Raw genomic sequence first — 27,748 nt, 5'->3', positions numbered from 1 at the left:
GTTACTCGAACGACCCCGCCCTAGTTTTTGGCTCCTCCCTGCTGTGAGATAGAGAGAGAGAAAGAAAGAAAGAAAGACGAACCTAAGAAAAAAAAAAAGCTTGGCACCCGGCGACCCACATACAAAAATGCTCGAGTCTCCCATTGTAGTCAATGGGGTTCGTTACTCGAGTAGAGCTCTCGAATTTTATGAAGAGCTCGACTCGAATAACGTGGACTCGAGCAATTTTGTGGTCGCTCATCTCTAATTGCTACTTCTGTGGCACAGAGTGCTAAGGTAGCAGAAATGCAATCCTAAGCTCACGACCTGAAGGTTGCGTGTTTAATCCCAGCCTGGTTCAGGTAGCCGACTCAAGGTGGACTTAGCCTTACATCATTGCGAGGTCGGTAAAATGAGTACCTAGCTTGGGGGGGGGGGGGGTAATAAATAAATTACCTGAAAGCGCTGTGGAATAAGTTGGCGCTATACAAATAACAAGATTTTTTATTTTTTTTATCTCCTCCCAAAAATCCACCTAAAAATATTTAGTTGAATGAACAGAGATGTCCTACAAAACCCTCAAATATTCATTGCTTCATTATAGTAACTGATGTATTGTATCTCTTAATATCTATAATGTTCAGCAGTAATTCAAGGCCTTTTTCAACGTTCAGTGTATATTAAGGGCAACTTTTAAGGCTTTCCATAGTGCAATTTGTTGGTGAACTTGTTTTCATTTTATTGACAATTTGATTCTGTTTTTCTTTTTTCTCTTTTTTCTTGCTATCTTGCACAATTTAGTTTAATGAAACTTTTTCAAAAAGTTGCAATTAATTAGGCATTTTATTACAATTATACTTAAATTAATGTAAAGTGTAAAATAATAAAGTCCTTTCAATTTGATTTTTTTATTCTTTCTGACAGCTAGGCCTATTTTTTCATTGTAACAGAATTTTTTTTTTTGCACACTTCAACACTGTGGCTTGAGGTGTTATTGCAGCTGGTCGACTATAACACCTTAAATTCTATGGAAGGAAATATTGTTGATTAGTCTGAATCTCTTTCTAAACTAATTAAATTACCCTTTAATTACATTTTGGTTTAAAGGTTAAAATAATTGAATCACAATAGTGATAGAAATATGTAAATTAAGATTACATTTCATTAAATATTAGGATATGATTGCCTAACGACCCAGGTAGCCAATTAATGCTAATACCTCAGTATCCTACAATTACAGAACATGAAGGAGCATCAATAACGGATAACCTCTAATGTTTCAATTCACCATCTTTTCCTCTATAGACTTTAGTGTGTTGGATTTAAAGGGGTTGTCAGAGTGTTATATGATTTTTTTTAAACTGCACCCCAATCTGTTAAAACAATAAAGGCAGTAGTAGTCACCTATCCTTACCCTTGACCAGATGCATAACTTGAAGTTTCTGGGCCCCAATGCAAAATTTGTAACAGGACCCCTAACTATGGTTTATTCATTCTACTAGGCTTACTATATGGAAAAGATAGACCTTATGGGCCCCCTAAGTTTCCTGGGCCTGGGAGCAACCACATCCCCTATAGTTACACCCCTGCCCTTGACAATCCAGGGCTGCAGCCATGTGCTTCCTTCTAGTCTTTGATTTGGTAAAGCTACCATCTGACTGATGTAGTCAATGAGAGGCCGCAGTAGTCACATGCTATTTTCTGGACATGACCACTCAGATGCTGGGAGCCATAATGATAGGAGAACAGCAACTAATTGCTGCAGCCTTTGATTGGCTACCACAGTCAGGTGGTAGCCGTTCCTAAAGAAAGACCGGGAGAACTGCACGGCAGCATCGTTGTCTCGCCAGGGCAGAGACCAAGTAAATACGACTGTTTTATTGTTTTAACAGATTGGAATCAGTTTTTAAAAGATCATATCACACCCAAATAACCCCTTTAAGAATTGAAAATTAATATATTGCCACAAAATATTGCGTTAAAGGTGTTTGTCTGAAAAAGATATCTGCTTTTTTAATTTATTTTTTTCCTTCCTAGAAATAGCACCACTCTTGTCCATGCTTGTGTCTGGTATTGCAGCTCAGCCCTATTCACATGAATCAAACTGAGCTGCAATACCAGACACAGTCTATGGACGAGGATGGTGCTGTTTCTGGGAAAGAAAGCAGACTAATTTTTCTATTTGCAGACAACTCCTTTAGTGTGGTTTACTAGTTACACAATTGCATCATTTTTTTCTGCAGTTCTGTTCGATTGATAATACAATTTCACTCTTTCTAGCATGCAGATGGGTGTTCGGCAGCAACTGCAACTTTCACACTCATTGTTCTATTTATTTAAAAGGAACCTGTCACCTCCCAACAGCACCATACACTAAGTTGTGGCGCTATTAGGGGAGGTGATAGGGAGCCGGATGATTTATTATTTATACTCACCCGCGATGAAGCACTGTCACCCCATGAAGTTGGCCCATTGCAGGAAAATCTGACTCTTTTCAGAGACCTGTGTGCGCTCTCTCATAAACTCAGACATTTGGGAAAAGAGTCCGATTTTTGTACGATGTGTCAACTTCATCATGTGACAGTGCTTGATCGTGGGTGAGTATAGAATATACATCACCTGATTGCCTGTCACCTCCCCTAACAGCGCCTCAACTTAGTTTATGATGCTGTGGGGACATGGTAAGTGTTTATATCAATTAAAATGCATCAAATTGATGTAAAAGATGGAAAATATGAGCAGCATGGTGGCTTACTGCCATGCAATACTGGGAGCCAGGGTTCAAATTAACATATGTATGGAGTATGCATGTTCCCATTCTGATTATGCAGCAATAGCAATGTCTGTTAAAGTTTAAGCTAAAGGAACACTCCAGGAGAAACTAATCCGCTATGTCATCAATATTGCAGGGACTTACTAAGCAAGGAATAACCCCTAGTTTTGTTGTGGAATACTTGGGTCATGCCCCGACACTTAAGACCTGCTCAAAACAATGTTACTAAACGAGCCCAAGTTCGCATAGTGATGAGCTGTGATTAGTAGTTAATAAAAAGGAAAAAATGAAAAGTTTTTGAAACCAATGGGAGCGCTGCCTCCTCACTTCTAGCTCCTCACTGTGGTCAGGACTGGACATCCTACCCTGACCACAATGAAGAGCTGAAAGTGTAATTGAAAGTAGCGCTCCTTTTGATTTCAACGTGAGTAAAGCTAGCTATTACACTTCCTCCCCTGACCACCTATAATGATGTCCAGACCACTGCACAGACAGCCGGCAGAAAAATCAGTTGATTGTCAAGAATGCCAAGTAGCAAACTCCCATTGATCAACTATCGATGACCTATCCTAAGGATAAGTCATCAGTACTTATAGTCCCAAAATTCCCCTTTAATGACTTAGTGTTGCTTCCAATTTCATTCTTATTAAATATCGCTGCCCTGTTCTTGAAGTGATGCATTGATTGGTAGAGCACCTACGTGCAACTTGTCACTCTTACTTAGTGCTTGTCCATCCATGCTTATTTCTCAGTGTTATGGATGGTTACATTCATCCCAATGGACCACCACAAATAAGCAAAGGCTGTACCTTCACAGTATGACTAGTGTGACTACATCAGCTTGTCAAACGAATTATGTTAGGAGAATTTCTTTATTTTTTGTTTTTGTGACAACTTTTTATGCAGTTTTTCTTAGCTCTAAAGCCAGAAGTGGATTAAAAAGTATAACCGCAGAACTCCTCGTATAACCACAGAGCTTCTACTTATCCTTCCTGCTTGGCCCACTTCTCAACTTGGCTCCAAAAACTGCATCAAGAGCTGCCAAAAAATCTGGGTGTGAAATCGCACTTAACCAAGTAATCTCATATGACTATCTAGCTCCAAATGAGCCCCCACAATGCACTAGGTTTATTTAGCTGTTTAACATCTTGAGACCCAGAAAATCTCCTTGTAACCTAGCCCTCAATTTAATCTTCCCTATCAAGAGCTTCACGTAATTAATCAGCTCCATATACAGTATTTTAATGGGAGCGATGATTAATTGCTGATCCCAGAAGATGTCAGACAATGCTGTGCTGGAAGAAAACTAATTTAAAATGTACATTTTTTTGTGCCTTATGCAATTAACTTCTTAAAATAACTTTTGATCAAACAGTTTTTTTCCCCAGTAATTTATAGAAATTAGTCCATACGGGGCAACAGTGTAGTAGGCTCCCTGATCCGGGTAAAGAAAAATGGATTATACTGTAAGTCAGCGATAAATGACATTTAGAGTAAACTTGGAATTGGAGGAGGAGTTTCCTTAGTAACCAATCAGCTGCTTCATGCCTTTACTACATAGTGCTGTTCATTCACCAATATTGAAACGGGGAAATAGTTCGGTTTATGCCATACACACTGTTCAGTATATAGTTGCAATCAAAATTATTCAACCCCCAATGCAAATTAGGTTTATTTGAGAAATTTACAAACTTTCAGCTGTTTGCAAAAAAAAAAAAATCAAACAAGAACAATTTAAATAACTCAATACAGTTAATGTAAAAAGCGGTTTATCTAAATTCAACCTGCAATACCACTTTTAATGGTTACTGCAGTCTCAGAATGGTTCAACCCTAGAATACCTCATTAGAGCACATATATGTAAATCAGATATTGGCTCAAACACACCTGATATAACTAATCAAAAGCTGCATCAGAAGATTTTTGGTGGGATTTAAAGAAGATGGTTGCAGCACACAAACCCAAGAATATTAGTAAGTTAGAGGCCATTGCTCATGAGTAATGAGCTAAGACTAGAGATGAGCGAGTATACTCGCTAAGGCACTACTCGCTCGAGTAATGTGCCTTAGCCGAGTATCTCCCTGCTCGTCCCTAAAGATTCGGGGCCGCCGTGGCTGACAGCTAAGTTGCGGCGGGGAGCAGGGGAGAGCGGGGGGGGGGGGGGGGAGAGGGAGAGAGAGATCGCCCCTCCATTCCTCCCCGCTCTCCGCCGCCGCTCCCCGCCCCCTGCCGGCCCCCGAATCTTTAGGGACGAGCGGGGAGATACTCGGCTAAGGCATATTACTCGAGCGAGTAGTGCCTTAGTGAGTATACTCACTCATCTCTAGCTAAGGCTCATCCTGAATGCTCTCACAATCTAATGTTTGGCTATGCATCACATTTGTAGCAGGTCATAACAGCAAAAGGTGTTCTACTAAGTACTAAGGCCACTCCCATACATGCGCTTTTTACTGTGATTACCGCGGCATTTCAAACGATTCCATTGTTTTCAATGGGGCTTCGCAGACATGCATTCGAACACAGTGTTTTCTAATGCCGCGATTTTTGAGCACTGTCTGCTCTGTTTTACAGTGTTTTCACACTTTTTAACGCACTTCATCACCCGGCCGGTCACAGTAACCTCAGTAATGGCAGTAAAATCACAGCAAAGTGTTGCGGTCAAAATTGCAGCATTTTGCCAAGACTATGTGTGTGGGTGGCCTAAAGATGCTTGCCACGAAGGGGTTGAATAATTCTGAGACTGCAATAATCATCCACTGTGGCATTTTGTGCTGAATTTGGAGAAAACACTTATGTTAGTTGTGATGAACCATTTAAATTGTTCTTGCTGTATTGTTTTTGTAAACAGCTGAAAATTAGTACATTTGCAAAGTAACTCTAATTTGCAATGGGGGTTGAATGATTTTGATTGCAACCTGTAGGTAGCTGACTATTCTAGACCAGTTTTTGGGTTGAAGGTGCTTGCTGCGCACCACTGACACCCACCAGCTCTGTAAAAGCAAATGTCAGAGACTGTAAAGCCATTACAAAGTGATAAAAACAGTCTATATCTACTCTAACTTATATATAATTATGTACTATGATACTTACGCCATAACAATTACGCTGAAATCTAGCCAGTTCCATGGATCTCGCAGGAAGGTGAATTTTTCAAGACAGAAACCTCTTGCTAGAATTTTTATCAGTGATTCAAAAGTATAAATTCCAGTGAATGTGTATCTGTGAAAAGAAAAAAAAAACAAAAACACATACATGAGATTAATAGAATTAATAAAATTTAAGATTTACCCTTTCCTTTTCACTTTCCTTTCATCCATGATCTCTCCTTTCCCCAGGCTAAACATTTTTATTTCAACCAACCATGATACTATGTAAGTATCTAATCCAATCAAGTTGTCTATATACACAAAAAGTTGAGTAGGTTTTAAAGTGTATGTATACCTTTGCACTTTTTTGTTTTTGGAAATAATGACTTTTTGTAATTAGTGTTCATTAAAAATTCTTGATTGCTTGATTTCTATGCTTGCATTATTTTCCAAGGCACTGCAGACTGGAGGACTGAAATCTTACCAAATTCTGTCAGAGTAAACTGATAGCTCCTCCCCTCGCCTATTCCCTTGTTGTGTATGTGCATTTACCAAGATATTACAGAGGGCTGTATCACAGGGCCAGGGGATGGTGAAAGAAAGCAGAGCAGAGAAAGCTACTATTATAGAGGGCTTTAATTCACTCCTGGTGAATTTTCTGCTTTTATCAGAAGCAAGGAAGAAGGGCCAGCAGCTACTCAGAGATAGGATAGGATAAACTGTGTAGTATTGAGTGGGTCCTTAAGGTACAAAACAGCCTGATCCTTAAAGGGATAAGAGAAACAACATTATTTTTTAGATATGATACCTTTTAATAGTTAACAAAAAGAGATGAGGCTGAGAGTGCATGTTTTTAAGACTACATAAGTCTCTTGATCAGGCTGGTCCTGAGCGGTGGTATCCCCTACCTCATCCTGCCATTGCTCGTCGTAAGTGCCTTTCCTCCTGTGTTGTGTGTGGTAGACACCATATCTCTTGTCAGTTTCTTGATTCTCATTGAGTGTAATAGTGCACCCAGTCTGCCTCTTAACGAGCCAGCGGACACCCAGCTTTCCAGTGCCCAACTAATCTTAAAAGTTTTTAAGCTATTTAAGGCTACTTCACCCCTGAGTAGGTGCTTGAGTAAACAGTCTACTGCACCTTCACAAAGTATAGACTGTTTATGTCTGATCTCCTCCTATTTGATCCTTGTCTGAATCACTCAGCTTTCTTGACCTCCATAATCCTGACCTTGGCTCGTTATTTGACTACACTTCCCTTATCTGCTGCCTTCCCTTACCATTGGCCTGATCTATCATGCAAAAGTATTCCACGTGGCCTGACTCTCTCCCTATACACAAGAGGAGACAGAGCTGCCACCATGACTAGGAGCTCAGAAGATGTCTGACAGGGTATTTTTACCGTCTATTGCCAGCCACTCTGCTGTCAGAGCCTCACTGGTGCACACACACTGGCTTTCACCAGCAGATGGCACCGTTGTATAACAGTAAAACAAAAAAGCCTTTTAGGAAACCCTGAATTCAAAATTGGATTGGAAAGGGTTACAGGGGTTGTCCACTTGTTTATGACTTTTTAAGTATAGGCTCAATTGTGTTAAAATAACAAAAGCTGTTGTACTTACCAGTCTTTACCCCCAGCAATCCAACGCTACAGCCCCAAGATCCTCCTGGTCTTTGTTTAGGAATAGCTACCATCTGCCTACTGCAGTGAATCAGGCTGCTCAGATTCTGCGAGCCACAATGCCTGGAGAATAGCACCTGATCGCTGTGGCTTTTGATTGGCTGCAGTGATCAGGTGGTATCCATTCCTAAGCAAAGGCCAGGATGACAGCGAGGCTGCATTTTTTAATACAGTTGAGCCTATATTAAAAAAATTGTCAAACAAGTGGACAACCCCTTTAAAATTTGAATCCAGGGATCCCATACACTTCAACTAGATGGAACTGTTTTAGACTTAATGTATCACATGTTTTGAACATATACAATGACTGGCTAGCTTTTGTTTGATTTGATACTTTGTACCCAACACTACCATGAAGAAGGGCGTAACAAGGCTGAAACGCATAATCTGCTGAGCCAATTTTAAATATGGAATAATGCAAATTTTGATTTTATTTCTGGGAGCTGGATGTTTTATCAGCACTATTCCTGAAAGTCTCAAGGCTCACTGAGCCATCAGTGGTCTGTGCAGCTCAATTCTTACATATGACATTTTACCGTTGGAATACATGTTTCGGTTTGGTTGAGCTGTAGCCTTGGTTTTCTCATTTGCACATCTGTTAAACATATACATTATATCATGAACTTCTCATTTTTGTGATGTTTTCCTTAAATCAATATCATTATAGTCTGTGGGTGATGGATGCCTTACAACGCTTTGTCTCCCATAGGCTATAATGGTATCTGTTTAATGAATTTGCATGAAAATCTATTAAAAATCTCATTATGTACAATGCATTTAGAAAGTCTTCAGACCCTTTAACTTTTTTGATACAATTTGTAATGTTGTGATAGTGTGCAAATTGAAAAGAATAAATATATAAAAGTTTTTCTCCCTCATCCTGCACTCAAATACCCCATAATGACAAAGTGAAAACAAAATGTTAGAAAATCTTTGTAAATGTTTTAAAAAATGAAAAACTAACATTTTGCATTGACATAAGTATTCAGATTCTATAGTATCTTTGAGATGTTTCTACACCTGGCTTGGAGTCACCTGTAGTAAATTCAGTTGATAGGACATCTCTTTAAAAGACATTGTCCTGTCTATATAAGGTCTCACAGCTCACAATGCATATCAGAGCCAAAACCAAGCCATGCAGAGGAAAGAACTATCTGTAGAGCTCAGAGACAGGATTGTATAGAAGCACAGATCTGGAGAAGCTATACAAAATTTCTGCTACTTTGTAAGTTCCCAAGAGCACAGCAGCCCCCATAATTCTTAAATGTAATACGTTTGGACCAACCAGAACTCTTCCTAGAGCTGGCTGATACAGCAAACTAAGTTATAGGGGATGAAGGTCTTGGTAGGAGAGGTGACCAAGAAATCAATTGTCTCTCTGGCTGAGCTGCAGAGGTCCTGTGTACAGATGGGAGAAGCTTCCAAAGGGTCAACCATCATGAATCTGGGCTTTGTGGCAGAGTGGCCAGAAAAAAGCATCTCCTCAGTAAAAGACACATGACAGCCCACCTGGAGTTTGTCAAAAAGCACCTAAAGGCATCTCAGACTGAGAAACCAGATTATCTGGTCTGATAAAATGAAGATTGAATTTTTTGGCCTCAATTCTAAGTGCTATGTCTGGAGGAAACCAGGCGCTGCTCATCACCAGCCCAATACCATCCCTACAGTGAATCATGGTGGCGGCAGCATCATGCTGTGGGGGTGTTTTTCTGTGGCTGGGACAGGGAAAACGGTCAGGGTTGATGGAAAGCTGAATGGGGCAAAGTACAGAGATATCCTTAATGAAGACCTGATGCAGAGCGCAAGGGATGTTAGACTGGGCAGAAGGTTCACCTACCAACAAAACAATGGCCCTAAGCACACAACACAGGAGGGGCTTAGGGACAACTCTGTGAATGTCCTTGAGTGACCCAGTCAGAGCCCTAACCTGAACCTGATCAAACTTCTCTGAGAGACCTTTTAATGGCTGTCCACAGATGGCCTCCATCCAACCTGACAGAGCTTGGCAGAAAATCCCCAAATCCAGGTGCTGCCACTAACTCTTAAGTACAGGGTATGAATACTTATGTCACTGCAAAATGTTAGTTTTGCACTTTCAAAGCTCTCTAACATTCTTTTTTCCTTGTCTCATTATGGTGTATTGAGTGCCGAATGATAGGAAATTTTTATTTTTTTTTAATTTGCACAAGTCCTCAATGTAACAAAATGTAAAAAAAAAGCGAAAAGATCTGAAAACTTTCCGAATGCATTGCATATGTTAATTGGATGCCATTATAGCCTATGTTTGCTGAATTTGGCTGTTAATGATCTGTCATTGTCTTCATTTAACATATATGTCAGGACCTTTTCCCGGAATATATGCTAGACATGAACAAAAAAAAATAGATGTGAACGGGCCCTTAGATGAACTGCTGTAATGTAGTGAGACAGCCAGTCTTCCTACATCAAATTACTGCACACTACGTGGTATAACCATGACATTTCTCATAATTGAAATAATCAGCAAAAACTATGTGCAGACAGTAAGGAATACTAGGAGATCTCAGTTCTGAAAGACTGCAGAATTGTGATTTCAGCTCTGAACTATAAAACCATCTGTAATGCAGGATTACTTCAAGATGAGTAACTTAGTGTATTTACAAAGTTATTAGAGATGAGCGAGCGTACTCGTCCGAGCTTGATACTCGTTCGAGTATTAGGGTGTTCGAGATGCTCGTTACTCGAGACGAGTACCACGCGGTGTTCGAGTCACTTTCATTTTCTTCCCTGAGAAATTTGCGCGCTTTTCTGGCCAATAGAAAGACAGGGAAGACATTACAACTTCCTCCTGTGATGTTCCAGCCCCATACCACCCCCCTGCAGTGAGTGGCTGGGGAGATCAGGTGTCACCCGAGTATTAAAATCTGCCCGCCTGCGGCTCGCCACAGATGCATTCTGACAGAGATTAGGGACAGTGCTGCTGATGCCGGAGCTGCTATAGGGAGAGCGTTAGGAGTTATTTTAGGCTTCAAGAACCCCAACGGTCCTTCTTAGGCCATAGTCAGAAATCGCAGATCGCACCTATCTGCGATCTGCGATTCCTGTTCTCTTCTCTATATGCGCTCAATGAGGCCGGCGGCAGCAGCGCCGACCCCATTGAGATCATATAGAAGACAAATCATTCTTCTCTGCCACAGCTGTAACAGCTGTAGCAGAGAAGAACGATGTTTGCCCATTGAATTCAATGGAGCCGGCAATACAGCAGGTTCCACTGAAAGCAATGGGCTGCCGGCGTGCGCGGGGTGAATTGTCGGGAAGGGCTTAAATATAGAAGCCCTTCCCTGCAATTCATCCAGAAATGTGTTAAAATAAAAAAAAAATATATACTTACCTTGTCCCGGCAGACGGAGTTCAGCGCGGCCGGCAGTGGGTGTGAAGGGGGTGTGAGTCAGACCTGCCTCTAATTGGCTCAGACAATTCATCCCGTGCACGCCGGCAGCCCATTGCTTTCAGTGGAACCGGCTATAAGCATGTAACCCAGGAGAAGTGGCAGCGGAGTGTCATGCAGGCAGTGATTGTGCTTTGTTGGAGGTAGTGTGGTGCTTAGCTAAGGTATGCATTGCTAATGAGGGTTTTTCAGAAGTAAAAATTGTTGGGAGGGGGGGGGCACTCTTGCCGCTATTGTGGCTTAATAGTGGGGCCTGTGAACTTGAGATGCAGCCCAACATGTAGCCCCTCGCCTGCCCTATCCGTTGCTGTGTCGTTCCCATCACTTTCTTGAATTGCCCAGATTTTCACAAATGAAAACCTTAGCGAGCATCGGCGATATACAAAAATGCTCGGGTCGCCCATTGACTTCAATGGGGTTCGTTACTCGAAACGAACCCTCGAGCATCGCGATAATTTCGTCCCGAGTAACGAACACCCGAGCATTTTGGCGCTCACTCATCTCTAAAAGTTATTAAACTTTATATGCAGCTTAATTATATAGACTGTAAAAAGGTGCCCACGGGTGTGTATGTATGTATGTATATATACACATATATATATATATATATATATACACACACACACACACACATACATATATATATATACCGGTATATATATATATATATATATATATATATATATATACACACACACACACACAACATGTTTCCCCGAAAATAGTATAAATTTTTGCCCCAAAAGAGGCACTAGGACTTATTTTCAGGCAGGTCTTATTTTACTTACCTAGCAGGCTCAGTCCACATCCATCACACTGCTCTCTGGAGGTCTGCGCTGTTCTTCAGTTCTAGATACTCCTACACCATCACTTCCTGGTGATGGGATTCATAAATTCCGCCTCCAGGAAGTGATGGTTGCGATTAGTTCTCAAGTGCCCTGCTCAGCCAATCAATGCAACGCTCAATGAACCAATCACAGCCATTGCATTGGTTCATCCAGCGCTGCACTGATTGGTTGAGCGTGGCGCTCGAGAATCAATTACAGCCATTGCTTCCTAGAGGCTGGATTTATGAATCCCGACACCAGGAAATTATGATGTATGAGCGGCGTGAGGGACCCATACCGCACCTACTAGATAATGTATTCCTTTTTTTATGTAGTGTAGCTAGGGCTTATTTTTGGGGTAGGCCTTATATTTAAATATAATTATAATTAAAATATTATAATTATAATATATAATTTAAAAAAAAACCCAACAACTGGTATGCAAATGCCAATGTTTTTACAATTATTTTGCCAACTTATGCCAGGGCCAATGAGGCTGTTTTTAATTGCAATCATGATATTATACAAATTAATCTGATAAGCAAATTATTTAAAGGCAGTGTAATTTTTCATTCCTTTCTTCCAATGCTAAATAATACTGGTATCCTAACGTATGTTGTAGATGGATCATTGGGCCTTGGGCTACTGTTACCTCTGCAAACCCTATAGCTACAGCCTTGTTCAAAGGCATAAGTAGGCATTATTGTATTTACTCATAAAGAATAAAACACTCTGTAGATAGCGGCATATATACTGACACTGAACTAAGGTCATTCTTCTTAGCAGGCAGAGACTTTAATACAGAAGACATCAGAAGATGAGATGTCACTTAAACCACCAGCTTAATGTATCATCTCCTCCCGCACACATGTACAAAATTGGCATTTGGCTTTGAGAAGGCTTTGAAGGACAAAACTTTATTGAATCACTTTCTCGACATTCCTTACAGCCTCTTCTGTTAGATCGCACAGCCAGTGAAATTAAATGGCCAATAGCACTTAAGCTAATATAAATAGAAGTCTCCTGGGATCGTAACCTCGCTGCATCACCAAGCAACTGGTGCCATTATTACCCTACAATATGTGTGGGGATTTTCTATAATACACTGAGTTTTCTGCAAATTATAAAGGAAATGTTAATAGCTGAAAACATTTTATACTCATTTACTTCTGACTGTGAAAGAAATTATAAGAGCACATGGACTTCAGTGCAATGTGAGATCTTCTTAAAATGGTTTGCTGCTTTGGATAATTCCTACTTCATAGAAGGGTCCCTTGACAATAGGCAGATCATAAAATACCACCAGCTCAGGGCTGCATAGATTAGCTGTAATCTGTGGGAAAACCTGGCAGTAAGTGTTCATTTTCCCTTCAGCACCCCCGCAGGGAAAATGAAGCATTACACCATGTCCATTTAAATAAATGGGTTGTCTATATAATGCAGGACAGGACAAGTCCTACACAGTCGGAGACACTCTTTGTAATAACTTTCCACTCTGACCAAGGGATGAGGTAACTGAACAGAAGACTCTCCTTTATTAACTTAGAATTTCACAAAAGTGTATATGAAATTAGGTTTCCTAAACCAGACAGCCCCTTTAAAAAGAGTAAAATTCACTTAGTGTGGATGGCTATGGGAGTAGACATCTAATTCTAGAATTAATCACCAGATGGGATGACTCTAAGAGTGCAGGGGAATCCAGGAGTAAAGAGGACTGCAGAGACTTGGAGGAGTGCATATTGGTACTTTTGGTATCTGTATTTAGGGATAGCCTGGCCTGGGAAATTTTTAAGGGCCAGCAGGGTTTGGGGTCTGTATTTTGGAGATAGTCTAGTCTGGGGTCTGTATTTATGGGTAGTCTGAGATCAGTATTAATGGGTAGTCTTTTCTAAGGTCTATATTAAAGGGGTTGTCCCGAGGCAGCAAGTGGGTCTATACACTTCTGTATGGCCATAATAATGCACTTTGTAATGTACATTGTGCATTAATTATGAGCCATACAGAAGTTATAAAAAGTTTTATACTTACCTGCTCCGTTGCTGGCGTCCTCGTCTCCATGGTGCCGACTAATTTTCGCCCTCCGATGGCCAAATTAGCCGCGCTTGCGCAGTCCGGGTCTTCTCCTCTTCTCTATGGGGCTCCGTGTAGCTCCGTGTAGCTCCGCCCCGTCACGTGCCGATTCCAGCCAATCAGGAGGCTGGAATCGGCAATGGACCGCACAGAAGCCCTGCGGTCCATGAAGACAGAGGATCCCGGCGGCCATCTTCAGCAGGTGAGTATGAAGACGCCGGACCGCCGGGATTCAGGTAAGCGCTGTGCGGGTGGGTTTTTTAACCCCTGCATCGGGGTTGTCTCGCGCCGAACGGGGGGGGGGGGTTTAAAAAAAAAACAACCCGTTTCGGCGCGGGACATCTCCTTTAAGTGTAGATCTTATCTCAGGGCATGAAGATGGCATTGGGGTATGTTGGGTTATGTAAGACTGTAATACCAAATAGTGACACTTTTGGCTATAAAAATGCACCTTATGCTATAAAAAGTCTCATTAGGTTACATGAAAATATATTTACTATATTGTGAAATTACATATTTAACATTTCCAGAAACATTTTTGCTATTTTACATGGCAATTTATCTATGTATAGTTATTCATTATCGAGTCTACTTGTTTATTCTTTTCTGAATACATTATATCAGAGAGGCCTCCTAGTATTTACTAACCAATTACTTTGTGGCTGATGACTGAAAAATGCGTTATTCTTGTCAACAGAAATACACGGATCATTAAATTGACAGCCATAAAATTATATCCAATACAATGAAAGAGTAGAAAAAGCAAATACTTACTCTACATTCTTGGTCCACTCCGGGGGATTACTCATGGTCATGAACACGCAGTTGGTTAAAATAGTGCACATTATGAGCATGCTGAATAATGTGAAATGCAGTCAAGGAGAAAGGCAATGTAAAAATCATCCTATATGTACATGAATAATAACATGTAACATAAATTATATCATACATGCTTTTGTGTTGACAAAAAATAACCAAAAATCCCCTCCCCCCCCCAAAAAAAAACAAAAAAAACCCCAACAATATTTGAATGGATCTTCTTATGGACAACGGCAGGAATTTATATTGCTAGTATGGGGCCAATGTCTTTGTTCCCATCATAGCAAAATGTCTTCACATGTAAATTCAGAAGCCAGATCTCTCTAATTTCTTACATGTCAGCCTGATTAGACGCAAAATTTGTTTAACTAAGCTTAAAAAGTCAATCAAGAAGCTCTCCAAAATATTTGCTTTTCTTGAGCTTTAATTACGGTCATACTCTGAATTGATAGTAGATCATAGTGACATCATAGTGGGCATCCACTACCGGTTTATCCCCCCTCAGCCAGAAAGGACACTTGCTCTGTGTCACGTCTGTCTCCACAAATTTGTAGTACTACGGGTTCTTTGTAGCTTTCTTGCTCAGGTGTGGGGATTGTGCTGCCTGGGCGTGTGTGTCTCCAGTCAGCCAATCACTCTAGGTCAGTACACATAAAAGCTGTCTTCCCAGGTGTGGGTGTGGTCAGCTTCTCTGTTCTCATTCTCTCTCTCTCTGTGGTGTGAGCAGGTTCTATGTGTGGTGGCTGCAAGAAAGGTTTGTGTCTTGTGATTTTGTTTGGTTATGTCACTGGACTCCTGGTTAGTGTAGGGACTAGCGATATAGCCGGGAGCCATGACATGGCCCGTAGCTTCCATATTTTGGCCAAAATGTCAACAAATACCTGGCATTTATAGTATTAACGTCTGCTACTAGTTCTTGTGTTCTGATTGCTGTATGGTGTGATTATGGCTGTGTATCTTCTTATCCTGTCCAGTTGTCCCTGTTGATTGTGGCATGTGTATGCGCCCTAGCCTGTGTGTGTGGGTTATAAGGGGCAGAAAGGACCCAGATTCGAAGACCGCTGGCCTGCCCTTATTTGGATGATGTCCTCGCTCAGGTAGGTCCTTGGTCATCTACCTTTGTAGAAGATAGGGAGAGGTGTTAATCAGTGGTAGTTTCACCTGGTGTTCCTTGTCCTCGGTAACGTTTGTGTGGGCCCAGTGCTCACTAGCCCACACAAACGTAATACTCTGTAAGAAAGGGAAATGTCTGGCCAGAGAAGGCTTTACTTCAGCAAAACCAGCTGTGATAAGACAACTCCCTTAGCCCTTGTTGCATCATAATGAAAATGTATGTAATGAAAAAGGCTGAGTGTCTACTCTATTATGCACATTTTGGTCATATTGATCCCATGGGCACTCCCATGTGTCTGCAAGAGTGAGATATGACTTTAATACTTGAAAGGAGTATTCAGGGCATTTAACCCCTTTTAGTACTAATGCCCTATACTCAGTATAGGTCATCTGTAGTTGATTGGCAGGACTCTGCCCCCCAGGATCTCAGGCGATCACCTGATCACAGACTCTGCAGCGGGGCCGAGTGTTTACATTGGGGTCAGAGCTGGAAGCACTATAGATGGTATAGAACCCCAGGGTCAGAGCCAGAAATATAATACAAGGCTTTGCTCCCATTAAAATCAATGGAAACTATCTCTTTTATAGCACTTTCAGCTCCAACCCCAATGCGGATGAAGCCGTCAACATTTAGTCCACTGCATTGAGTGTTGGGGGCTGAGATCAGGAGATCGCCTAAGGTCCTTCAACTGCTGCTGAATTATCCTGAAGATAGCTCATCGGTACTAAAAGGCGTAAAAATGCATGGAATACCCCTTTATATATAGCTAGTTGTTAAAAATGCTGGAACTTCATATCCCGAAGGAAAACATATCCAGCAGTCATACAGACTATAGAAAGATGAATTATAGTGTAAAGCCTGATCACAATGCAATGTGTCAGGGAGTATATAACAGGCTGTGTCATTGTCTTTCCTAAATCCATGCCTTGGCTTGTAAGTCTTTACTAACTGTCAGGTTATAGCTACTGTATAGTGATGAATTTTATGACATTTACACTGGTTATGTTACTTCCCGTAAGGAGATCTGGATATAAAATAGTAGGTTTGAAGGAGCTTATTTTAGGATTTTGCTCATTATCTAGGATAAGTAATGCATAGAACAGTAGTGTTCTGATCATTATTATTACTGTTGCACCTCATTTTGACACTTCTAGTACATGACAATTCTTAGCAACACATAAATCATCGTTCGTGAATCCTGTTTTTGTGTTCTACTATGTATGCTAATACTAAAGGAAAAGGTAGAAGTTGTTAATCCAACACTGCTATACCATTCCCATTTTTGCTCGATTCTACAGAGATTCTCATGTTCTCTTATTGACGGTAATACATCTGACCACTTGGAGCTCGGGTTTCCCTCATTGGAGTTTTTTTTTTTTTAAAAGGACACAGAATTTGCAGCAGCTTTTTATGCAGTTTTTTTTTAGCCTTGGCTAAAAGTGGATCCAGTGGGAAGGAGAAGTAGAAGTCCTTTGCTCCTAAGCTCCCTCTTATTAGCAGCTGCAGGTAGAAGGCATATTGGGGCATATTTATTAATCCTCTTCTGCTACAATTGTGACATAAAACAGCCACAATTTGATGTCACGAGCACAATGATATTTATGTGTGTTTTTTTTTTTGGCTGTTTTATCAATTTAAAAAACGTTTGTGTGGAAAAATGTGGGTTTTTGTAACTGGATTTTTTTTTTTTTAAATTTCATTTAACTTTTTGGACACTATTGTTTGGTCACTCAAAAGGACTTGATATGATTGTTTGATCGCTAAGATAGTGCACTGCATTACTCATATAGTGCATTCCACTATACCTATGGCAGCAGCCTATTAGACCCTGCTAGAGGGAAGGTATAATAGGTTGAGTTACATGACAGACATGCAGGATTTTTTCAGACCTCCAGCTGCCACGGGAACCCATTGATGCTAGATATCGCAATAAGGGATGATCGTACGGGTGCCGAGAGGAGCCCTCTCTCTGTCATCTGCTTACATGCTGTAGTTGCTATTGTGACATGTAAGGGGTTAAATTGACAGGATCTGAGGTTTCTCTGCTCCAGGCAGTTAAAGCAGGACCTTGGCTGGCAGTGGTCAGCCAAACCACTGCCTTAAAAAGATGTATGTGCAGGTTTAAAGCTCATAGGAGAGGTTAGTAATAAGGTGCATTGGCCGTCACTAAAGGGTTAAGAAATGAATCCGTGGAAAATTTGAAAACTTTTTAGACTAAAAAGAATCAAATGGTATTCCAGGGTGGACATTCACTTGAAGCTTTATACTTTGCCTCCTCTTATAATATAAAGCAGAACATTGCAGTGCATTCTCACAACATGCGGCATCCCCTGCATCCTCCCCATCACCTCTTTGCTTTTTATCCCTTCAAAAATAGACTTGATTTTTTTTTTTACTCCTCAGCCTGGTACGATAGTCCAGGTTTTAATCTCATACACCATTCATAGTAAGGGTGCATGCTCTCTCATTCTGGTGCTAGTCACAAAGAGGAACACTTCTCTACACGGGTCTTGGTAGACTGGTTGGCTGAAAAGAGGATTAGCTCAGTCAGCCAATCACCATTTGTCTGTGCACATTCATTCGATCCCTGCTCAGACTTAGAGGATGCCAACTATTCTACAGTTTGGCCTGGGCATGCATGCTGGCCAGATTGCTCTCTGTCTGAGTCTTGTCTGTTTCTTGTCTGAGCCTGGTCAGATTTATGTCTGAATGCTGAGTCTTGTCTATACCCAGTCAGATTTCTGTCTGACTTCTGATTCCTGTTTGAAACTTGTCACCGAAAGGACCAAAAATAATAAAACTTAGCTTTTATTGATTTTTAAATAATAAAAAGGCGTCCTTATATTTTCTCATATGTGCTAAAAGTCACACAATAATTAAAATCAGTAGGGCTTAGATATATAGATGTACACTGCTCTGTCCCAACAATCTAGGTGCATTGGCCAGGAATCGAACCTGGGCCTCCCGTGTGGCAGGCAAGAATTCTACCACTTCTACCACTTTTGTATTCCCTGATGTCTTTTTCTATCCAGGGTTACTCAGATTTCTATTTGTCAATGACTTGCACCACCAGATGTTTATTAAAGTGTGGTGAAGCACTCACTGTCAGTGACCTTGAACACTTTTAATTCTCTATCACAGGGTAGGCCTGATGTCCTCTGATTAGTCACGGTACAGTGATGTCTGTTAATTTACAGTCAGTAATATTGTACCTGACACACACATTTACTAGTACTGTCGTCCCATTTATAACAGTTGCTCATTAATATTGCTTGGGTCGTATTTGTTCTTATTATTTCTAGAACAATATTGCGGTGATTGATTTATATAGAAATCACCCCGATATGTCACCATTAGGTGTTAAGTCCGGAGTATGTTTTTGTATAACGCAGACCCAAGCTTATATTGGCTTGATACTCTATGGTATTCCCTTATGCCTATGACTGATCGCATGAGCCATTCATTTCTTATGGCTCATGTGATTATATACCAAGGTTAATTGCAACCAGACGACAGTTTCAGTGATTATCAAGGATAGAGATAAGTTGTTCCAAATAATAGTGTGTTTTCAATATGTTCTCTCTCCTACTTATACATAGGCTCTATTCCGGAGAGATGATGCTCCCACTTGTATAAGTGATTATTACAGGTAGAACGTATATGAATAAAGACAGTGGCTGCATTAAATGGAACAGCTGCAGTATTCATCTATGAGCTACTCATCCTTCAGGATTTAAATAGCTGCAATAAAATGCTCTGTCCCAACAATCTAGGTGCATTGGCCGGGAATCGAACCCGGGCCTCCCGCGTGGCAGGTGAGAATTCTACCGCTTCTACCACTTTTGTATTCCCTGATGTCTTTTTCTATCCAGGGTTACTCAGATTTCTATTTGTCAATATGTTCTCTCTCCTACTTATACATAGGCTCTATTCCGGAGAGATGATGCTCCCACTTGTATAAGTGATTATTACAGGTAGAACATATATAAGATGAATAAAGACAGTGGCTGCATTAAATGGAACAGCTGCAGTATTCATCTATGAGCTACTCATCCTTCAGGATTTAAATAGCTGCAATAAAATGCACATAGATAGTTTGGTGGTAGCCCAGAATGAATTCTAGGCTATCACCTATATCCAATGCCCTTTTGGATAAATCTCTGTCTCTGTATATGCAGTCTGTTGTGATGCACCAACAGCTGCTGACTAGAGTGATAATGATAGACTCTGTCTGTTATAGTTGTAGTTGTATATGTCTACGTGGGTTGCATTATGATGAACATACAACCCCCACATAGATTAGTTCTTATGGAGAGAATCGGCCCATGGAACCTATCCCTCCCTCTCCATCTACGCGTTTCCACAACCTTGGAGATGGTTGCTTCCTCAGGATGGAGCTAACCTAACATGACCAGCCTCTCAGGCTGTCAGGATGTAAAATGAGCAGAGATCTCTGCTCATTTTACATCCTGACAGCCTGAGAGGCTGGTCATGTTAGGTTAGCTCCATCCTGAGGAAGCAACCATCTCCAAGGTTGTGGAAACGCGTAGATGGAGAGGGAGGGATAGGTTCCATGGGCCGATTCTCTCCATAAGAACTAATCTATGTGGGGGTTGTATGTTCATCATAATGCAACCCACGTAGACATATACAACTACAACTATAACAGACAGAGTCTATCATTATCACTCTAGTCAGCAGCTGTTGGTGCATCACAACAGACTGCATATACAGAGACAGAGATTTATCCAAAAGGGCATTGGATATAGGTGATAGCCTAGAATTCATTCTGGGCTACCACCAAACTATCTATGTGCATTTTATTGCAGCTATTTAAATCCTGAAGGATGAGTAGCTCATAGATGAATACTGCAGCTGTTCCATTTAATGCAGCCACTGTCTTTATTCATCTTATATATGTTCTACCTGTAATAATCACTTATACAAGTGGGAGCATCATCTCTCCGGAATAGAGCCTATGTATAAGTAGGAGAGAGAACATATTGACAAATAGAAATCTGAGTAACCCTGGATAGAAAAAGACATCAGGGAATACAAAAGTGGTAGAAGCGGTAGAATTCTCACCTGCCACGCGGGAGGCCCGGGTTCGATTCCCGGCCAATGCACCTAGATTGTTGGGACAGAGCATTTTATTGCAGCTATTTAAATCCTGAAGGATGAGTAGCTCATAGATGAATACTGCAGCTGTTCCATTTAATGCAGCCACTGTCTTTATTCATCTTATATACGTTCTACCTGTAATAATCACTTATACAAGTGGGAGCATCATCTCTCCGGAATAGAGCCTATGTATAAGTAGGAGAGAGAACATATTGAAAACACACTATTATTTGGAACAACTTATCTCTATCCTTGATAATCACTGAAACTGTCGTCTGGTTGCAATTAACCTTGGTATATAATCACATGAGCCATAAGAAATGAATGGCTCATGCGATCAGTCATAGGCATAAGGGAATACCATAGAGTATCAAGCCAATATAAGCTTGGGTCTGCGTTATACAAAAACATACTCCGGACTTAACACCTAATGGTGACATATCGGGGTGATTTCTATATAAATCAATCACCGCAATATTGTTCTAGAAATAATAAGAACAAATACGACCCAAGCAATATTAATGAGCAACTGTTATAAATGGGACGACAGTACTAGTAAATGTGTGTGTCAGGTACAATATTACTGACTGTAAATTAACAGACATCACTGTACCGTGACTAATCAGAGGACATCAGGCCTACCCTGTGATAGAGAATTAAAAGTGTTCAAGGTCACTGACAGTGAGTGCTTCACCACACTTTAATAAACATCTGGTGGTGCAAGTCATTGACAAATAGAAATCTGAGTAACCCTGGATAGAAAAAGACATCAGGGAATACAAAAGTGGTAGAAGTGGTAGAATTCTTGCCTGCCACACGGGAGGCCCAGGTTCGATTCCTGGCCAATGCACCTAGATTGTTGGGACAGAGCAGTGTACATCTATATATCTAAGCCCTACTGATTTTAATTATTGTGTGACTTTTAGCACATATGAGAAAATATAAGGACGCCTTTTTATTATTTAAAAATCAATAAAAGCTAAGTTTTATTATTTTTGGTCCTTTCGGTGACAAGTTTCATTAAAGTTGAAAAAGGATTTCATTGCTACGGTGACAATTCTGATTCCTGTTTGAAGACACTCTATCTCAAGGTGGTCTCATCGGCAGCACCTGGCTCAGTTTTGGACCTCTATAAAGATAAGCCTATCTACTGCTTTACTTATATGTTGGAATGTTGTTATATCATTGTCCCTGTACTACGTGGAATTATATTGTGTGCCATCTTTTCCACTGTTCCCTGTTATCATCTAGGGAGAGTCGGGGTTGCCCATGGGTTCCTGACATGGGGCCGTCCTCATTAGGGCGATCTCTCTGCTTATAAGTAGGGTTTTCCTTGTTTGTGAGGTCAGAGTCTATTCCCTGAACTTATGTATCTTATTTGCCATTTAGTGTTTATTGCATTTGTACTACATAAAGTGGCTACTATACATTTTGTCTATCTGTATTTTGTTGTCTTTATACTAGTCTGTATATTGCTCCTTTTAGGACATTGATATTTACATCTATATAGGCCATGTAGAATAAACTCTGAACGGACGTAGCACATTTTTAACATAATGCTCCCCTGTGGCAAAATTTGACCTGGGACTGGAGGTGGTTTTGGTGGTGGTGGTGGTGGGGGGGGAACTATATTACCCAGTGCCATCCTTTCCCTGGGTCAGTAGCTGATCCACTTGCTTCTGGGGCCCCTCCAAGATGGCAACAGCAATTCTTAGATGCATACTGAGCCCTGCTGATGCATTGGTAGCCTATGACATTACACTCTGCTCTGATTGGCCAATGCTGCTCATGGGAGGAGCACTGGCCAATCAGGAAGCAGCATGCAATGACTAACTTTCGATGCATAGTGTGCATCAAGTAGTGACAGTAATGCTATGGCCATGTGTAAGAATGAACAGAGGGTCCAAGACCAGGTAGATCAATGGCCGAACTGGGAATAGGATGGCACCAGGCAATTTAACTTTCCTACTCTAGTCCTTGGACAAATTATGTCCCTGGGACTTTAGAGTCGATTTAAGCATGTGTAGTTTTGACTGAAAAGCATTTTTCTCACTAGGATTTGATTACCAATGTTGCACCATTTCCTTCTACATTATCTATGTATCACAGTATGTAGCAAGCTGCAGAAGGCTGTTGCTGCCAGATCCATGAGGGAGCTCGTCTGACAGCTCAGGCCCCAACCCCTCTCTGACCTCTGCTGCATAAACTTCTAAGCCGATTTATAACCAAAAGAAAGTTTATCTTTGAGCACCATAATAAACATCAATAAAAGGATATGAATGTACCAAAACCTTAATAGCTATTTTTCTAAGGGGGTTGAAAGGAGTTAAAATGTACAAGGCAGACGTGGCACTGAAGCGGAAGAGTGTCTTCCCTCTATTCAATACTATAAAAGTCTGTAAAAAGAGAAATTAACAATTAGTTACATAGCAATGACAAACGTCAAGAATATTCAATATTCTCTGCATTATCTTGTGTATACAAATATGAGATAAGAGGTTGTACTGCTAAAATAACCTTTGCACCCTGTTGGGTGAGCTACTGAGCCGGCTGGCTAGATCAGGCTATGTTCACCTCAGTATTCATTTTTTTCGGTTTTCCTGTTGGGTTCTAAAGGCAGAAAACATTAATAAAACGCATTCTTCAGTTTGTTTCTCTTCAGGCTTAAACACACGGGCACATTTGTGTCCCGTTAGGCGACCGTGAAAATTGCAAAACGTGATGAAATGAAACTAGTGATTTCAATAGTTTCCTTTTGCGTAGCATGATTCTCGCCTGGTAATACTACATGTGGGAAAGGATAGGGCAGGACCTTTCTTTTTTTTTTTCTTACCTGGCCGAAATTTGAATGGTAGAAAAAATAATTTTGACTGGTTCATGCGCTAATACCCTGTCTGAAGCCCCCTTCCCACTTGGTTTCCTACTTTTGACGTCAGAAAAGATTGTTGATCAGGCCACTTTCTGATTCAGGGCGCCATATTCAGGCGGCCGTATGATTATTCAGAAAATCGTTCAAACGAGCGAAGCTGAACAATAATCGTTCAGTGTAAAGGCAGCCAACGACTGAATGACGAATAAGAATTGCTTCCCATTCGTCGTTCAGTTCCAGACGGCATAAAAATCAGCGCTGGTTCGTCCACTAGTTGGGCAGTTTAAACTCTGATTGTTCAGTGTTTCACATAGGGATGTGAAACACTGAATGGCTAGTAAGAACTGCACAATTCTAAACGAGAATCATGCAGTCAAAAGATGCTGCCTGAGCGCGAACGAGCTGGTGATGAGGCCACCAGCTCGTTCACTTGGGCAAAGGAGAATCGTCCAGTGTAAAAGGGGCACAAGCAGAGGCGTAACTTGAAGCTCCTGGGCCCGATGCAAAACTTGTAACAGGGCCCCCAACTATAATGCTTTACTTATAGTACTGGGTTCCCTATATGGAGAAGAGAGGCCTTATGGGCCCCCTAAGGCTCCTGGGCCCGGGTGCAACCGCATCCCCTGCATCCCCTATAGTTACGCCCCTGGGCACAAGGGTTCTTTTAGACAATCCGATTCCCATTTGAATGAACAAGTGATGTCACCACTAGTTTCTTCGCTCTTGTTCAAACAAGAATCATTCAAAATCATTCAGTCTTTCACTTTGGCTTTATAAGCGAATGAGAAGGACTGAATGAGCGGTGTTTAAACCAAATGATAAGTGAATGAGCCAATGATGATTTTTATGCCTGCATAAATGAATGATAAATAAAAAGTGAACAATTCTCATTTGTTTTTCAGTCATCGGCTCGGTTTCGACCGAACATTTAGGCCGTATTCACATGAGCGTTTTTATGCAGCTAATTTAGCCGCGATAAAAATTGGCGACCATCGGAAGCATTGGATTCCAATGCATTTGTTCACATGGCCGATTAGCCGCGAAAAACATCTGGCCGGTGAAGATAGGGCACTGGTGGACAAATACGCTGGCCAATGTTTTGACATGGCCGAAAAAGAATTGGTATTGCTCTATCATTTGTCTGTCATCAGCTGGCGGCTCCCATAAGCTTCTATGGGAGTTGCCGGCAAAGGGAGGGAGTTTAGCAGTGGCTAGGGCTGCTAAATTATGTAGGCTAGCTCTATTGAGCCATTAGAAGTATATGAGAAGATTTATGCTAGCCGATGCAATTCCGGGCTGCAGCATATATACGCCACACCCAGCTATGTGAATGGACAAGAAAATGCAAATTTTAGCTGGGACCTGGCCACAGCTGTGGCAGAGGATTCTTTCATCCCCGCAGGAAGTCCCCTTGTCCCCAAACACTGTAACAGTGCTGTCACAGTGTTCAGTAATGAAGGGACTCCCTGCAGGGATATATTACACGCAGCACGGACCTTCCCGATGCACAGATGTCCTATCTTTCGCAAGTGCGAGTATTTTGCTCCTGTGAAAGACAGACATCTGAACACTACATAGGGAACCAATGGTTATATCAGACGTGCTTTTTTTTGCGTACATAGGCACATGCAAAAAGAAAAACTAGTCTGACTTCACCCTAAATATGAAGGGCTCTGACCATTTTTGAAGAAGTGCTAGTGCACAATGCCCTAAAAGTCACAGTTTTGGAGCATCAAAATTGCGACTTTTGAATGCCAGAATTCTGGTGTCCAGGGCTTCATAAACAGGACTTGTTATCTTCAGAACATCTCAGTAGTGAATCCTCAGGCATTGTTCCCAAAACCTCATGCAATCTGGTTTTGTCGAAAAGACTCAACTTGTGTATGGAGACTTATTTTCAGGCAATGCTCCATTGGAAAAAGTATGCAAATGAACTGAAATCAGCCAAACCATAGTCTCCCTTAAAAGGAATTGTGACAGCTTAGAAGATATCGATAAAGACCTTTGAAGACCTTTTTCTTCCCACAAGACCTTGATGTTAATTGAATGGGACAAATCCTTAGCTGTGTCACCTGCCACCTGCCACTATAATGCCTCTGATGGCATCATTACAATGTATTTTTCAAATTGTGGCCACTTGACAAGTTACAAACAAGTTGTGCGCTAGAGATGAAAAAATATCTTGTAAAGTAAAATACAATATCAAGCAGCAAGAAAGAAGACCTTACTCTTTGAGTCAAATAAAACGGGTCTAGGTCCTCCAGCGGTTCTGATGACATTCCCGGAGGTAAATCGCCGTATATGAACGGCAGACTTTTACCCGCCTCCAAGTCGCTGCTTGGCTTGGGGCCATTGTCATCATCGTCAATAATGTTCTCTTGTTTGGGCTTTTTTGCTTTTTCCTCTGCAATGCGTTTCTCGATGGCTTCAAGAGACTCCCTGGTAAAATAGCGTATGCTGTCGGGCCCTGGTGGTACAAGTCGTGCCTGCGCCATCTTTTCATCCTGCACCTTTTGTTTTATTGCTTAGCTCCTTTCATAATGGAATACTGCAATGAGAAGAAAATAGAATGGTCAGTAGAGAAAAGGACCAATTACCTGTTGAAACCTCAGTATGGAATAATAAAGCATGAAGATGTTTGTAACGCTTGTGAAATGAGTAATGACTGGGTAATACTGGACATGGACGACCATTAATAATATAATTATTATTATTGAAATAGCATTATAATATCTTCTCTCCTTGGCAAGAACAATTATAATATAATATATTGTAGCATTTCACCCTGGATTTGCCCAGTTGTCTTTTCAGTTGTTAAAATGACCCTCCGACTTCAGGACAAAGTTCTGTCCCAGGATCGTAGGGGGTAGTGGGAATATTATCTGCATTTGATCATTTCTGCTGTCCGCTGGACCAGGTCCCATTTTATTCCATCAAAGATGGCTGGTGAAATCCTCAGACCACCTAATCATCATAGTGCATTGGTAGCATTTAACTACTAATGCACTATACCTGCTCTCTGATTGGCCAGAGCTGCTCACGTGATGAGCACTTGCCAAGCAGAGCGCAGTAACAAGTATACATTAGCTAGATAGAAAATTTCAGTGGTCATCTGGAATGGCTGGAAACAAGGACTGAAAACAGCAAATTGGACAGATAGCAGAGAAGAACAAATACAGGTAAAATACGCCCAACCCTTCCGGGCCCGGGACAAATTTTCTCTTAAAACCAGAGTGTCACCTTAATGCTAATTTTTAATTTAATGGTACCAAAACATTTGAAAATCTGTTTCATCTGCAGGAACACTAATCATTCACCATATACTAATTCAAAGAAAACTCCTGACACACAGTCTCTGATCTGCTGATGACAACCTGCCCTCTATTACTCTCATCATGCCCTCACACTATTCTCGCATGCACCTGTCTCTCAGGACACCCAAATTTCATCCAGCATTTTCAAAGTCTAAAAGCATAAAAACAATCATTGATAATCTAAACTCTCTCGACAAATGTATAACCTGGTCTAAAGAATCCCTCTCCCGGTACTCCGCCACCACCTCCACCTGACATGTTTACATGGTTTGCTCTTTTACACAATCTAATATTAAAAAAGCCTACAGACTTTGACCCCTTTGCGTGACCTTTGGTGGATGATTTTTGTGTCATTAGAGTTGAGACATTCTCCCCACCACCCTAATAAAATCATAAAAGTTGAGTTTGATACATTGAGAGACTGTTCGGCAAGGTCAAAGTTCCTATATTAAGTCTATGACCAAAGTTGCGACTTTTAGATGCCAAAATTCTGGCATTCAGGTCATAATAGATAAGCCCCATTATTCTTTCTAAGCCATAATGGAATTTGATGGCGCTACATAAATAATAGTAATAATTCATGCTTCAAAGTTTTTCTTTCAGTTATTAGTGGTAATTAGAGATAAGTGAGCATACTCGCTAAGGACAATTACTCGATCGAGCATTGTC

General features: G+C 41.0%; 1 protein-coding gene across 9 annotated transcripts in view; it reads right to left on the bottom strand.

The window, feature by feature from the left end:
• The window catches only part of LOC136576552 (sodium channel protein type 2 subunit alpha), a 138,666-nt gene extending 112,406 nt beyond the window's left edge, over positions 1-26,260 (bottom strand). For all 9 annotated transcript variants that reach the window (XM_066575914.1, XM_066575917.1, XM_066575920.1 and 6 more), the window contains exons 1-4: positions 25,994-26,260; positions 23,174-23,292; positions 14,617-14,706; positions 5,843-5,971 (exon numbers count right to left, since the gene is read on the bottom strand). In XM_066575914.1, coding sequence (XP_066432011.1) covers positions 5,843-5,971; positions 14,617-14,706; positions 23,174-23,292; positions 25,994-26,260 — 605 coding nt within the window. The remainder of the gene's footprint in view (positions 1-5,842; positions 5,972-14,616; positions 14,707-23,173; positions 23,293-25,993) is intronic.
• Positions 26,261-27,748: the final 1,488 nt, after the last annotated feature.

Source organism: Eleutherodactylus coqui, chromosome 8 (assembly GCF_035609145.1).
Source record: "Eleutherodactylus coqui strain aEleCoq1 chromosome 8, aEleCoq1.hap1, whole genome shotgun sequence".
In the NCBI taxonomy this organism is placed as follows: domain Eukaryota; kingdom Metazoa; phylum Chordata; class Amphibia; order Anura; family Eleutherodactylidae; genus Eleutherodactylus; species Eleutherodactylus coqui.
Note: the sequence above shows the minus strand (reverse complement) of the source record. Positions and strands in the feature narration are given on the sequence as shown.